This window comes from Temnothorax curvispinosus, unplaced genomic scaffold (assembly GCF_003070985.1).
Source record: "Temnothorax curvispinosus isolate PA1 unplaced genomic scaffold, ASM307098v1 QBEX01007375.1, whole genome shotgun sequence".
NCBI lineage: Eukaryota > Metazoa > Arthropoda > Insecta > Hymenoptera > Formicidae > Temnothorax > Temnothorax curvispinosus.
This window is the reverse complement of record NW_020217155.1, coordinates 15,708-29,473: the sequence shown is the minus strand read 5'-3', so window position 1 is coordinate 29,473 and position 13,766 is coordinate 15,708. Positions and strand designations below refer to the sequence as shown.

The 13,766-nt window shown below is 32.4% G+C and overlaps 3 protein-coding genes across 4 annotated transcripts in view; 1 reads left to right on the top strand and 2 right to left on the bottom strand.

Annotated features, from left to right (window-relative positions):
- The window catches only part of LOC112456989, a 42,504-nt gene extending 35,091 nt beyond the window's left edge, over nucleotides 1-7,413 (bottom strand). The window contains exons 1-2 of the mRNA XM_025019817.1: nucleotides 7,379-7,413; nucleotides 6,549-6,803 (exon numbers count right to left, since the gene is read on the bottom strand). Of these exons, the coding sequence (XP_024875585.1) occupies nucleotides 6,549-6,759 (211 nt within the window). The 5' untranslated portion in view covers nucleotides 6,760-6,803; nucleotides 7,379-7,413. The remainder of the gene's footprint in view (nucleotides 1-6,548; nucleotides 6,804-7,378) is intronic.
- Nucleotides 7,414-7,948: 535 nt separating this feature from the next.
- Nucleotides 7,949-9,717, bottom strand: LOC112456987 (proteasome subunit beta type-6). The gene is made up of 5 exons (XM_025019814.1): nucleotides 9,491-9,717; nucleotides 8,809-8,876; nucleotides 8,602-8,733; nucleotides 8,255-8,529; nucleotides 7,949-8,188 (listed from the first exon to the last, which is right to left on the bottom strand). The coding sequence occupies exons 1-5, from the start codon at nucleotides 9,581-9,583 to the stop codon at nucleotides 8,061-8,063; spliced, it is 696 nt and encodes a 231-aa protein (XP_024875582.1). The 5' UTR covers nucleotides 9,584-9,717; the 3' UTR covers nucleotides 7,949-8,060.
- Nucleotides 9,718-9,965: 248 nt separating this feature from the next.
- Nucleotides 9,966-13,468, top strand: LOC112456990. Of its 2 annotated transcripts, XR_003041042.1 has the most exons (5): nucleotides 9,967-10,184; nucleotides 10,309-10,487; nucleotides 10,562-10,663; nucleotides 10,802-11,630; nucleotides 11,822-13,468. XR_003041042.1 is itself a non-coding variant. In XM_025019819.1 (4 exons), exons 3-4 carry the CDS (start codon nucleotides 10,580-10,582, stop codon nucleotides 11,276-11,278), a joined length of 561 nt encoding a protein of 186 aa, XP_024875587.1. In that variant the 5' UTR covers nucleotides 9,966-10,184; nucleotides 10,309-10,487; nucleotides 10,562-10,579; the 3' UTR covers nucleotides 11,279-11,631. The 2 variants fall into 2 exon arrangements, 1 of the variants encoding a protein (XP_024875587.1); XM_025019819.1 differs by lacking the exon at nucleotides 11,822-13,468 and having other exon boundaries at nucleotides 9,966-10,184; nucleotides 10,802-11,631.
- Nucleotides 13,469-13,766: the final 298 nt, after the last annotated feature.

The window sequence follows — 13,766 nt, the reverse complement described above, 5'->3', positions numbered from 1 at the left end:
GGGGGGCGGAACCTACTGCCTCCACGCATACACTTTCCACGCGAAACGAGGTGCCACATGGGTTTACAACTTTCCACGCGTGGAAAGTCCATGCATGTACTAATTAAATGTAATATTAATTTTTTATAATGATATTTTGTAACATGTAACATGTAACAAAATTTGTAACATGTAATTGATTATAATGATATTGTGTAATATTAATTGTATGATGTACCTTCGAAGTTAATTATTGTCAGAGATATTTTTGGACTGAGACATTTTGGACTGAGACATTTTTGGACTGAGATATTTTTGGACTGAGACATTTTGGACTGAGATATTTTTGGACTGAGATATTTTGGACTGAGATATTTTTCCCGAGACTTTTTTGTATGAGATCATTTAGGAGAGACATTTTGACTGGGAACCATATATATATATACTTATGATATTTATTGATATATATATATATATATATATATATCAATAAATATCATAAGTAATTAATAAGTGCGACAAGACCTAGGTGCGCACGCGCGCGCGAGCGCCGAGATATTAACAAGAAGCCTAGCACGATTCTCGCCGGCTCGGCTGACCGAGCATCGAGCATCTGACATCACCGCTGAAATCTGGCATCACTGCAAAATTAGTCCGGATTCGCACCAGGGGCAAAGTCTGTAGGTAAAATCAGGTATATTTAGTCCAGACTCGCACCAGAGGCAAAGTCTGTAATGTGATTTAGTCCGGACTCAATCCTAGGGGCAAAGTCTGTCGGTAAGGGGCAAAGTGTGTCGGTAATCAAAGCACGGAAATGCTGGTCTCGACTTTTGAGGGGCCATTGGCTATCTGTCTATTAATCTGTGATAATATACGTATTTTTATGACAAATTATAATCTTCTACAACAAATCACAAATTTGTGAAAATTGTAGAAATTTACGGTAAATTGTAGTAAATTGTAGTAAGTTGTAAAAAGTAATAGAAAATTGTAACACATTTTTTACGAACATTTTTATGAGACGTAGTAAATTAAAGAAGTTGTAGATTATTGTAAAAATCATAACTATTTATAACTATTTACAACATTCTGCAAATATTTTTTATGAGAACTTAGTAAATTATAGAAGTTGTAGATTATTGTAAAAATCACAACCATTTATAACTATGTACAACATTCTACTAATATTTTTATGAGAATTATATTGTAAATTTATAGAAGTTCCCTGGTGGAAATATTTTTACAACAATTTACGTATTTCTATGTAAAATTACAATCTTCTACAACAAGTTGTAGATTTCAGCATAGTCTGATGTAAAAATGTCGAACATATCGCATATTTAGTATGTTTATCCAGCGAGAAGGCTGATGTCGAATCGACGTCAATTCAAAGTCGATTCACCGGAAACTCATCAACATCGAAATTAACATAAAAAATCAGCTGATTTCAATCAAATTGTTTTAGCATTATGAATTAATGGCTTGTTTCTAAGTTACCTGTGTTCAAAACTTTAAAAATTTTATCTAAAATTAGGAGACTATGGCTGCAGGTATTCATAGTCGGATCTTATTTCAAGACAGTCTTAAGTTTATATCTTAAGACGCTAATACGATTGGTATGCGATTGGTTCATGCCTTTTTAAATTGAACTTAAGACGGTCTTGAACAATATAAGAACCGACTATGAATATCGGCCTGTCACCATATGAGAGTATGCATAGTCATCGGTTCGATATCGATCGACATCGAATCGATGACTATCTTTATACTATATATGGTGATAGTCTCTTAATTTTAGATAAAATTTTTAGAGTTTTGAACTTAGAAAGAAGCAACTTGATGCCAAAACAATTTGATTGAAATCGGCTGATTTTCGATGTCAAATTCGATGTCGATAAGTCATCGATTCGATATTGAATCGATGACCGACATCAATTTTGTAAGAAATATATAATATATTATATATATATATATATAATGAATATATATATATTGAACCGACTTTATTAAGCGCTAACACCTTATTCCGTACGTCTGTTAACAATAAGTGTAACATATATACCCATATATATACCCACTCGGCATGTTATGTTACTGAAATATCGAAATATTCGGAAATAGTGCAGAAATATTTCGTTAACATTTCATTTGTAACTATGCATCTGAAATATTTCAGAAATGTACCTGCATCATGTTTTTTATAATATTGCATTAACAATATTTCTGAAATCTTTTAGAAAGTTGTTTACAATATTTGCAAGTTTCTGTAATATTACAAAAAAATGTAGCAGATGTAATATTTCAGAAATATTTCTGAAACATTATAAAAGTAATATTACGTTTGCATTGCTCGAATAATATTTCTGTAACATATCAAACGCAACATTGCATTTAAAATATTTCTGAAAAATTTCTGAAAGATTGCGTAGGTAATGAAAAATTGAATTGCAGGCAGTGAATTTCTACAATATTGCAGAAGAAATATTGCAGATGTAATGGTTTAGAAACATTTCTGATACATGATAAAACTATTATTACGTTTACATTGCACGCGTTTATATTTTTGAATGTTTCACATACAACATTGCATTTGTAATATTTCCGAAAAGTTGCTGACAGACTTTAGAACTTATAAAAAATTAAATTGATTATTACATATAATGCATTTTATTGCATTTTTTTTCTCTTTTATTAAGAATTCTCTCATATTCCAAATTTTGTAATAGAGCATTTTTAATATAAAATATAAAATATTTAGTAATATTTAATATAAAATAATATTCGACGCTGACTGGCAAAAAATATTTATTCGTATATTTGTATTGTTAATATTGTTATGCGATAGCTTTATGTTCACCAAAATAAGCAAGTATAAGAAAGAAAGAAGCGTCAGAGTCAGAGTCAGAGGATGGGTGACCGGCTGAGAGAGCGGATATCTTCGGACAAATGCGCGGCGTCTATACGCACATGGCTTAATATATTTTTTTGTTCCGGTAACAAAATATTTCATTTTTCACATATCAACAAATAGTTTTTGCGTCAGTAACAAAATTTTGTTTGCTAATATAAAACATTTTTCTCAGTGTAAAATGTATTTGAAATATCTCTGAAGTGTTTCTGGAATATTTCGTAGATATATTTCAGTAATATTACCGAAATATTGCCGAAATCTTTCAGCAAAATTGCATTTGAAATAATTGTGCCGATTGAAACATTGCAGAAATGTTGCAGAAACGGTTGTAAAATATTTCTGAAATATTGATGAAAGGTGTAATATTTCAAATGGAATTTTGCAGAAATGTTTCTGAAATATTACATGCCGAGTATAGACAATGTTGTAGCACAGTGCGGAACCCATACAGCACAGATTGTTGCAGAAAGCTTCCAGAAAGATTTGGAAACTTTCTGCAAGGTTTGAAACCTTTCTGGAAGCTTTCTGCAACAATCTGTGCTGTATGGGAAGGTGACTGACTCAAGAGCCGGGAGTTTCAGGTTCAAATCCAGAGGTGGTAAGCAAATTTTTTAAGTACAATAATAAATTTATTTAATTAAGTTTGCACGTAATCAAGATTTTCAGCAATAAAATAATGTTCAACGAGAGAAGAAAATTTTATTTTTTATTTTGTTTGTAGTATATCCAAAAAGTTGTTAATTATTCATAAAAATTTCTACGTAAATTTATGAAAAATTACAAACATGGCCCAAATCGCGTACTTTTGATGTAAAAATTACGTAAAAATAGCGTGAAAAGTTGTAATTATATTATAAGAAATTGTAGTTTTTGCATAATTTTTGCGTGAAAATTTGTAAAATTATTTCCACCAGGGATCCTCTTTAAAAAAGTACCCAGATAGCAGAGTGGCGTCAAGTGGCGTAATAGTGCAGTCAAAGTGACGGATTGTTGTCGTTAGAGTTAGAGACGTCACTTTGACGGCATTATAACGTCATTTGACACACTCTGCTATCTGGGTAAGTAGGGAAAGGAATCCAAGGACCCAAAGTCGCTTTGAAAGATAAACATATCGCTGAATGCCGAGCGAGTCAAATTTCGCACGGACGCGCGGACGTCTCAGACCCAGGTATACACTCGACATAGTCTTTATATTATCTGTCATACAAGAGTGGTGCTGAACCTCCGAACTATCCCCTTCGACGGGGAGAGACCTCGGAGGAGGGAGATCGGCGCGCCGGCTGGGAATCCGACGCGTCGACTATTCTCCCACAACAATGGGTGGAACGGCGGGGTGGGCGGTGTCCCCATCCTGCTGCATACCAGTGTCAGTGGTCATTAGCCACAGAGCCTAGGCTCAGCGAAGAAGCCAAACCTGGCTAGGCATCGGGGGGCGTCCGGATGCATAATAACTGTCCCCGGGCGACCCCCACAACGATGCAGGTAAAGACACCCGTGTGGTTTTAGCCGGTAGGTCATGCATGCAGTATCGTAGGCGATGTGCATGCATGGAACCCGGCACTCCCCTCATCCCTCTCCCAGGAGGGTGAGGGGGTCTTCCCCCCCTGTCGAACAGGGGGCTATTGGGTAAACTGGGCTTCGGCCTGGGATCCCAATAGTAGATTTCCACACGTAAAAAAAAAAGTCTTTATTTGTCAGTAACAATGTTGCAATTATTTATCATGATAAATGTTGTTTTTGGTCAAAACAATGTCCCTTTAAAAGATTTTGACAAATAGTTGCTTGTTTAGATAATTTAGTTATTCCCAAAAAATTAAATTTCAGACGGCGGCCGAATAAGCTCGATGGACAAATTTTTTTCAACATATTCTACATATTATATTACATTTTATAATAAATTATTTAGAAATATCATATATGCTATATTATATATAATTTTACCTTTAATTTTTATTTATCAACGATTTTTTCTACCTAAAAAGTACCGTTTTGACCCTCCTGTATAATTCAACTTTTTTGAAGATATCAATGTGCATTATTTTTTTCTTGAACACTTAGCTTTGAAGTAAAAAACCTTAAAAGAATTTTTTTATACTGCATAAAGAAAAATTTACAAAATGGATTTTAAAAAAATTCATCTTTTTTCTTTATTCATCTTATTCAAAGTTGATTAAAAATAAAATATTAAATAAACGATATTTATCAAAATGACTATAAAATCATCAACTACAATGTTGACAGATGTTTTGTGAATTTTTTCAGATTTTTTTTAAATACTTTAAGGTAGAAAAAATAACGTCGCACGCGACAAACCGCACGTATGCACTGTTAAGGTCCAAAAAAAGTATGCAGTTGGAGGATAAATTGCGATATCTCGCTAAATAATCGTAGGATAAAGTTTTTGGTAAAACTTCGGATTAAGGCCTCACCGATTTCAATGACCTTGATATATGTTGTCAAGGTCATGACTCCGAGTGACCTTTAGAAGGTTTTAGCCGTCGCTCGTTATTCGTTAAAAAGTTATCAACAAAAAAAGTTTACAAAATATAGCAGTTATTTTGAGTATTAGAAAGCATAAACGACTAATATGTATGTGAAAATAATACATGTATGAACGCTTGTGTCTAGTTTAACAATAGTGGAGCCCCCCGCAGGGGGGCGGAACCTAATACTGCCATCACGCATACACTTTTCGCGCGAGACCAGTTGTCACATGGTTTCGTGGCGTGCTTTACTAGCTCGTTTAAGTAGAAGTGGTATTAAACAAGATAAGTTAGTTGATCATCTATGTGAAAAGAATTGGAGAAGACCCATTTTATGTATTACTAGATGACATAAAATATGTGTATTCAGGAAATTAATAGAGAATATATGTTTCATTATGTATATATAAACGAGCTTGTAAAACACGCCATGAACCCATGTGGCACCTCGTTTTGCGTGGAAAGTGTATGCGTGAACTATTTCGACATGTACATACCATATTAGTCATTTATGCCTTCTAATACTCAAAATAGCTGCTATATTTTCCAAACATTTTTGTTAATAACTTTTTAACGAATAACGAGCGACAGCTAAAACCTTTTGAAGGTCACTCGGGGTCATAACCTTGACAACATATATCAAGGTCATTGAAATCGGTGAGGTCGCCCTTATAATCCGAAGTTTTACTAATTGTAAGTTTTTTTTTCTTCTCCATTTGAAAGAGCAAAGTCGGTATTTTTGAGATGGTATGAATGATTATGTTCGTCAATTTTTTTGTTAGGCGGTAGAAGACTGCAAATTTCAAGATTTTGGATATTTCAAATACGTCCTTATTCAAAGCTGACGCCTTTGAATAGTAATCTAAGTGGAAATTGAACTTATTGAACTAAAGCACCTTAATAGTAGAGAGTTTGCCTTGTAAAACCCTTTTTTAAACTATTTTTACGTCAATTATTCGCTGAGTAATTGCAATTTAAAAAAGGGCAAAATTTACTGAGAAAAAGTGATCCCCTAATTTTTTGAGCAGTGTAAATAACAAATGTCAAGAAAATTGTGTTATAAAATCGTACTCTCGCATGTATGTATATGTATAGTTTCTACACATCTACACGCTTTATCCTTATAAGCTATTTGCAATATAAAAATAATAGTAGAAAAAGGAATACAGTTATACCTGATATAAAACTAGCTAGCAGACTAAGGCTGACAGGAAACGTTGACATGTTCCTCCCACCAACCAAATACTCATCCTCGCCCGAGGACTTCTTTACGAAGCCAAAGTAAATACCGACAATGCCGCACATGACCAACATCGCAGCGAATATGGTGTAGTCTGGCATACCGAAATTCTGCATAGACTTGATGATCTCCTGAACGGTGGGCATTTCTGGCGCCCATTTCGCTAGATCCAGATCGTTCAAGGTGCCCTCTGAAGTCATCTTGTTTACAAAACTAAATCTAATATGATATACTGAAGGGATATTTTTTTTTTGCTCCCAAGATCTTGGAAAAGAAATGTACAAAACAAATATTTTGGTCTGGTGATGTTTTAATCTAACGCTTAATGACGCTTCTATCAATATTACAGAAGTAGTAGAAGTTATGCTATTGTCTATCACGATGAATATGCGGGATGCTCACGATAAGATCGATGGAATATTTTTTGCAACTTGCGATTCGCTATATTATCCTGTCATGTTTAATTATCTATACAGTAAAATTCAAATAATGTTGTAATTATTTATTAAAATTATAGTCAATTGTGTTAATATTTGACAAAACATTCAAATAAGCTTATTTTGGGATCAGTAAAACAAGATTAAAAGATATGACGAGATAAGAAATAAAATAAATTTCAATGAAACTCTTAGATCGGCATTGTTTAAATAATTTGTAATTTTATCAATTTTAATAACACAATACTTCGAAAATTAAATTTTCACAACTGTTAATAATTCGAAGGTAATTAGGACGAATTGGTTTCCGCTCGAATCGGTAGCTAACGAGTATGACTGGCACACGCCGAGAATGGTGAATCTATCGCGGAAGCCAAGAGACGACTACCTTGATAAAGATCACGCGAACTGTGACGGAACCTGAGAAAGAGTCCGGAGCGTCGCACCGCGATTACGCGCATCATGATAGTGTCATTATGACAATCTTCTAATTAAACTGACAATGGGCACAAAGTACGGAGTACAAAATGAACGACTCGGTATACCTCGCAGCTAGAAGACCGGCAAGTGAATAATATGACCTAAATTTAGTATAGTGATATAGATATATGTTTAGTTAAATTGAGAGCCGCGATTCCACCACGAATCTTTCAGTACAAAGGCAGTCTCTCATGTAAAAACATCTAAAAATATTCAATAATCGGAATATATAATAATAATAATAATACCCCAACGTAATCAATGCGACGTGATTTATGCAACTTCTAAATGAGTAGCATAAATTAATAATCAATCAAAACCAAATAATATCGCTATATTTTGTTACATTGCGTTAAAATAAAAATATTGTATTCCCAAGGGTGAATATCGAAGAATAAAAAAAAACATCGAATTATAATCTTTTATTATAATTATCAAATGCGGCATGTATCTCGCATAAATATATACCTTTTAGAAATATATGTATACCTTACATTAAACATATCGCGACAAACATATTGACATAATCTTCACCCTTCATAAAAGCGCGGCAATTCATTACCCAGTATGACTTTTCTCTCAATTCCCTTCTCTGTGATCACACCAGTTCGTATCACACCGCCACTGCTACCATCACGAGCCATGGCTAACGCAAGTGCTGAAAGAAGTGTTAAAATCATTAGTATGTAAACTGTAGAATCTTAACAATCTTTCGGATACTTACTATTCTCTACCAGTTTGAGACACTCATTTTTCGACATATTGGGTTTGTATTGAGCATCTACATATCCATATACATATGTCGAGCCGGAACCCCCAATCGAGATCGGTTGTCTCACACACATACCACCTATGGGAATGCTGTAGACCTGACCACCTTTCTGCTTATCCCATCCTGCAACTAGGATCCCAGCCATTAGGGAATCTCGGTAGTTGTAGCATATTTCACGGAATACATTAGCAGCAGTTTCTACCAATGGCTGCATTCCAAGCTCCATCCTGAAAAGATGGTACATCTTATCATCAACAAATAGATGCAATACATTTATAGGATGTCCTTTGATATCTTACTGATGCAATCCTAAGTGATAAGCTACAATGTCAGCAATTGCCTGAGTATCTGCCGCTGAGCCAGAACGGCAGCAATAAATATAATCTGTTACTCTCGTCAATTTATCAGCAAAACGATTGGAGACGTAAGCTCTAAAAAAAATTATGTAAGTTTACATGAGGAATTGTGATAGATAAAAATTGCTTTGCCAAATAATTATACTTTACCCCGTTGTACCCCGAGAATCAGCACCTATCACCACGCCACCATTAAACTCACACGCCATGATTGATGTCTGCAAATAGAGTATAAGACAGCTTTAAACATTGCATCACTTAACGTAAAAAGAGTTAACTGCGAATTCATAAATTAAGGTAAGGAAACATGTAATAAACCCATAATCTTCTTTGCAGATCTTTAAATAAAATTTTCTAAGTGACAGAAGAGTGTGCAAATATGAACCACAAATATGTATCCTACTTATAAAAGCTGTCAATCTTGTTGTTTTGTTCAATTGTTTATCTATTTCTGAGTCATGTTTTTCCAGATACGACAATTCTCTTTCTTTTATCTTTATAAACATATATATATATATATATATATATATATATATATATATATATAATAGTAAACATAACATGTTTATTTCTATTCTTTACTTTCGAAAGTAAATGTATATTCACTAGTATTTACTGAATTCTATACTTTCATTATGCACATATGCTTCAAAGTATATGAAAAAAATATTTAAAAATATCAGCAAAATCAACTTTTTAAAACAAATAATTATATTTCAATTATTTGATAAAATATTTGTCTTTAGTTAATCTCTAATAAAAGTGTTTTGTTTCTCAGATCTCGGCTTTGCAATGTCATTATAACCTAAAACCGTTCATTCCAGCAACTCACCCCTGTGCTCTGTTCTGAATTAAGCCAATCTGGTATCATATATTCTGAAACATTAACTGCGTGCGGTTGAAGGATATTGTTTACATAAGCCATCTTTGCAATTCCTGACAAATTTAACTGTCAAATTTTTTCAAACTTTCAACTATAGCCACACTTTTTGTGTAATGACCTTTCTTTCTTCTTTCCTTTTGATTGTTGGCTCCCAATCCCAATGGCTTCTGCCTATGATGAAAGAATACAAGAGGTGCTTTACCAGTTAACGACTAGAGAAACGCGAACTTGTTTCTCCTTCTGATTGGTCGGTTATAGACCAATAGACAGCAGGGCGTATGTACATACATACGATCATAAGATGGCGGCGGCGGCATCACAGACTTCTATATTGTTTCTACTTTTGATTGGTTGATTACAGCTAGAGTCCTAAATAATCAAATAAATAAATCAAATAAATGATTATTTATTTAGGACTCTAGTTACAGCTAGAGTCCCTTTATAAGAGTCTGGACAGACTTTGGGAGTGCAACAACATGGCGTGAACGTCACGTATATAGAGACTCTAGTCTAGACGCCCTAGACGGAAGAAAAACCATGGCGGCGATGGATGACTACACGTGAATCGTATATCCTGGAATCGTTGTATCGTCGACGTTGTATATAAAGATTTATATCATCTCCAAATTAGTCTACATAAAAAGTGAGTTTGCTTATATTTTTATTTTAGCTTAATAGAGAGATAAGATAACTAAAACTTGAAAATATCGAGATGTATGTACATACAATACATACATAGATAAATGTACGTGTTTCACTTTTAAAAGGGTTTTCTCTGGCATAATGGCTGGTTGTTGTATACCTGGATGTACTAACAACAATAAAAAAGGATATTCTATGAGAAGATTTCCAAAAGATGTAAAAAAAAAATTAAATTAGATAAAAAATATCAACAATCTGTGGCCTAATTGGAAACCTCCTGAGCATGGACTTATTTGTCATATAAGTATGAAAATGTATTTTTATAATAAATAACTAATGAAGGAACTATGATATTAATCTAAATGATTTTATTTATAGTCACATTTTTCTGATGCAATGTGGGAAAAACCTCGTGTAGATGGTAAACAAAAATTAAAAGATGATGCTGAGCCAACTATTTTTTATAATCATAATGTTAATGTAAGTTTTATTTTTATTATTTTTTATGTCATATATATGTGTGTATATATATATATATACATATATAAGAAACAAGGAAATTATGATAATTTTACTAAAAATGTGCATTTTTCAACATTTTTGTATTCTCCTTGCCAGATAATACCTGCAGCTTCTTCAGTTTCTCCACCGTTAAATGATCAATCATCAACAGATTATAATACCAATAGTTCATCGCATGACGAAATTGTGGAAGTAAATATAGAACCAAATCAACAAATAAATTCAATAGAAGTTTTTACTAGTAAATTACCGAGTACTGAAGTTAATAAAATTTGTGAAAAAACCAATTCCACGGATTATGAAACTCCAACAGATTGTACAACTACATCAACGTTAGATGAAGCATTGAAAATTGCTGTTCTAAAAGCTGAAAATCTGGAAAAACAATTAAAAGTGGCAAATGCTAAGCTTCAAGCTGCAGATGTATCCGTTCGAAAAGTACTAAGATCAAATAACTTTTTATTAAGACGTATCAGACGGCTGAGAAGTAACAACAGAATACGTGTTGAGAAAAGTTTATTAAAATCTACAGAAATTTTACACAAAGTATTCAATGATGACCAAATCAAATAGCTCCAACGTGATTCTAGTTGTAAAACTGTACATAAATGGTCTGAAGAAACCATAAAAAAAGCACTTCGGTTAAAAGTATCATGTTCCAATAGTGGTTACCAAGAACTTATGAAACAAAATATTCCTTTGCCATCTACTAGGACACTTCGTAGAAGATTAGAAACGATTACATTTGAACCTGGAATTTGTGATGATATATTTGAGGCTCTAAAAGAAAAAGTTGAACAATTTGAAGATGACAGACAAAGAGATTGCATGCTTGCATTAGACGAAATGAGTATTATGAGTGGGAATTAAGTTGATTTATCAACAAATTCACGTTTTGGTGGTACTACTATTCCTAACACTTTTGGTAATTTGCATGCTTCTTTTCTGTAACAAGTTTTATTCATTTGTTAACATTTTTCCTATATTATATATTTTTCAATTTTCTTACATTTTATGGCGCATGAAACACCTATAAATATGTATACTTTCATATTTCACATTTCATTTTTTGCATTATTTCATTCTTTGTATTATTTTCACATTTAAATTGTATAGGAAAAAAAACAGAAGCAACGCATGGTTTGGTCATAAATGCTTGCTGGCATTTTTACTAGATGGAAACAAGTCGTAGGGTATTATTTTACTCCAAACGGATTTGATGGTGTTAAACTGAAACCTATCATTGAAGAAATTATTAGAAAAGCAGAATTAATTGGTCTTTATGTGCACAGTATTACATCCGATATGGGTGGAGTAAACCAAGCAATGTGGAGAGCTTTTGGAAACGTATCTGCTAGTAGGTATGGTGAAATTGTAAATTCAATATCTCATCCAGTTGATGAATCACGTAGATTATTTTTCTTTGCTGCGACGCTCCACATCTATTTAAGAATCTCCGAGTCTGTCTGATTAATAATAAAGTTATATTATTGCCTGAAAAATTTGTAAAAACTTTAAAGTTATTTTCTGATATTGTACAATTTGAACATTTTAAAGAATTAGTAGCCGAACAAAAAGATTATCATTTAAAACTTGCACCAAAGTTAAATAAAAATGTTATTAAAACGACAACGTTTAATAAAATGAAAGTTGGTCACGCAGTGAATATGTTAAATAGATATGTGAGTGGTGCATTTAATTATATGGACCATGAAAATGGTAATAAAAAATATGAAACAACAGCAAAATTTACTGAAATAATGTCTAAATGGTTTGGATTAATAACTGCACGAAGTCCTATGATGGCTTTAGGTAAAAAAGAAAACAATGAAAGAACACAAAATAAATTTAATGAAAGCATACAGTTCCTAAATTCGGTAATTGAGTTATTCCGTGATGTAAAAATTGGTTCAGATCAGCGATTTAAACCAGTCCAAAGAGGCATTTTAATAACTACAAAATCTGTAATTGAACTTACTAATTATTTAATTAATAAACGAATATTCGTACGTTCTTGCTGGTCGATTTTCTCAAGACTGCGTGGAAAATCTTTTCTCAAATATTAGAAAAAAATTTCCAATTCCGAACGCTTTACAGTTTAAACACAGTTTAAAAGTTCTGATGGTTTCTCAGTACTTACAAACGTTACAAAATACAAATTATGACCAAGATGAAGGTTCTTTCATTGCTGATTTTTTAAGACGGCCAGCTAAAACTAATTATAATCAATTTGAAGACATTTCTCCTGTCCTTCCTCCTGGAATAGAAAATAAAGTTATAGGTATATCAAAAAAAGAATTAAATTCATTGTATGGCATATGTGGATACATTTTAACTAGAGTTTCGAAATTAACTAAAGTTTGTAAACAATGTATAAATTCTGCTGGATCCACAACATATAATGGTAGTTCACAATATTCTGCATTACTTCGCCTTAGATGTTATAAACCAAATACATCGTTTTTCGTGAATGATGAAACTTTTAGATTTTTTTATCATATGGAAATTGAAATACGACGTTATTTACCTCATTTGAAATACGCAAAAGTTGATTTCGTTAAATTTTATATAGTTAAACTGAAACACATTCAATGTGATACATTGTTAAATTGCCACAATATTTTCGAAAAAATAATGAAACGTTTTATTTTATATAAAGTTAAAATTGAATGCAAAAAAGGAATTTTAAATGCTTACAATAGTAAAACTATGAGTATGCATTCATTAATTAAGTAGTTAGATTAGTATATTGTATAAGGTATAGTAGAGATATTTATATATTATAAAGTATATTATAAGATATATTCACTGTATTATACATATAAAATGTAAAAATATATTTAAATATTTTCTTTTTCAAACTTATAATAAAAATATTTTGACATTAATGTCATTTTTTGTTAATTTCGTAATTCTTTATTTTTAATTATAAGACACCTATTCAGTATAAATGTTAACAACATAATTTCGTGCTTTGCACAGATATACATATAACACTGTAGCAAAGCACGTAACAATATTGTTAAGCGGGGAGCACACATTTCTGCATAACGCATAATGC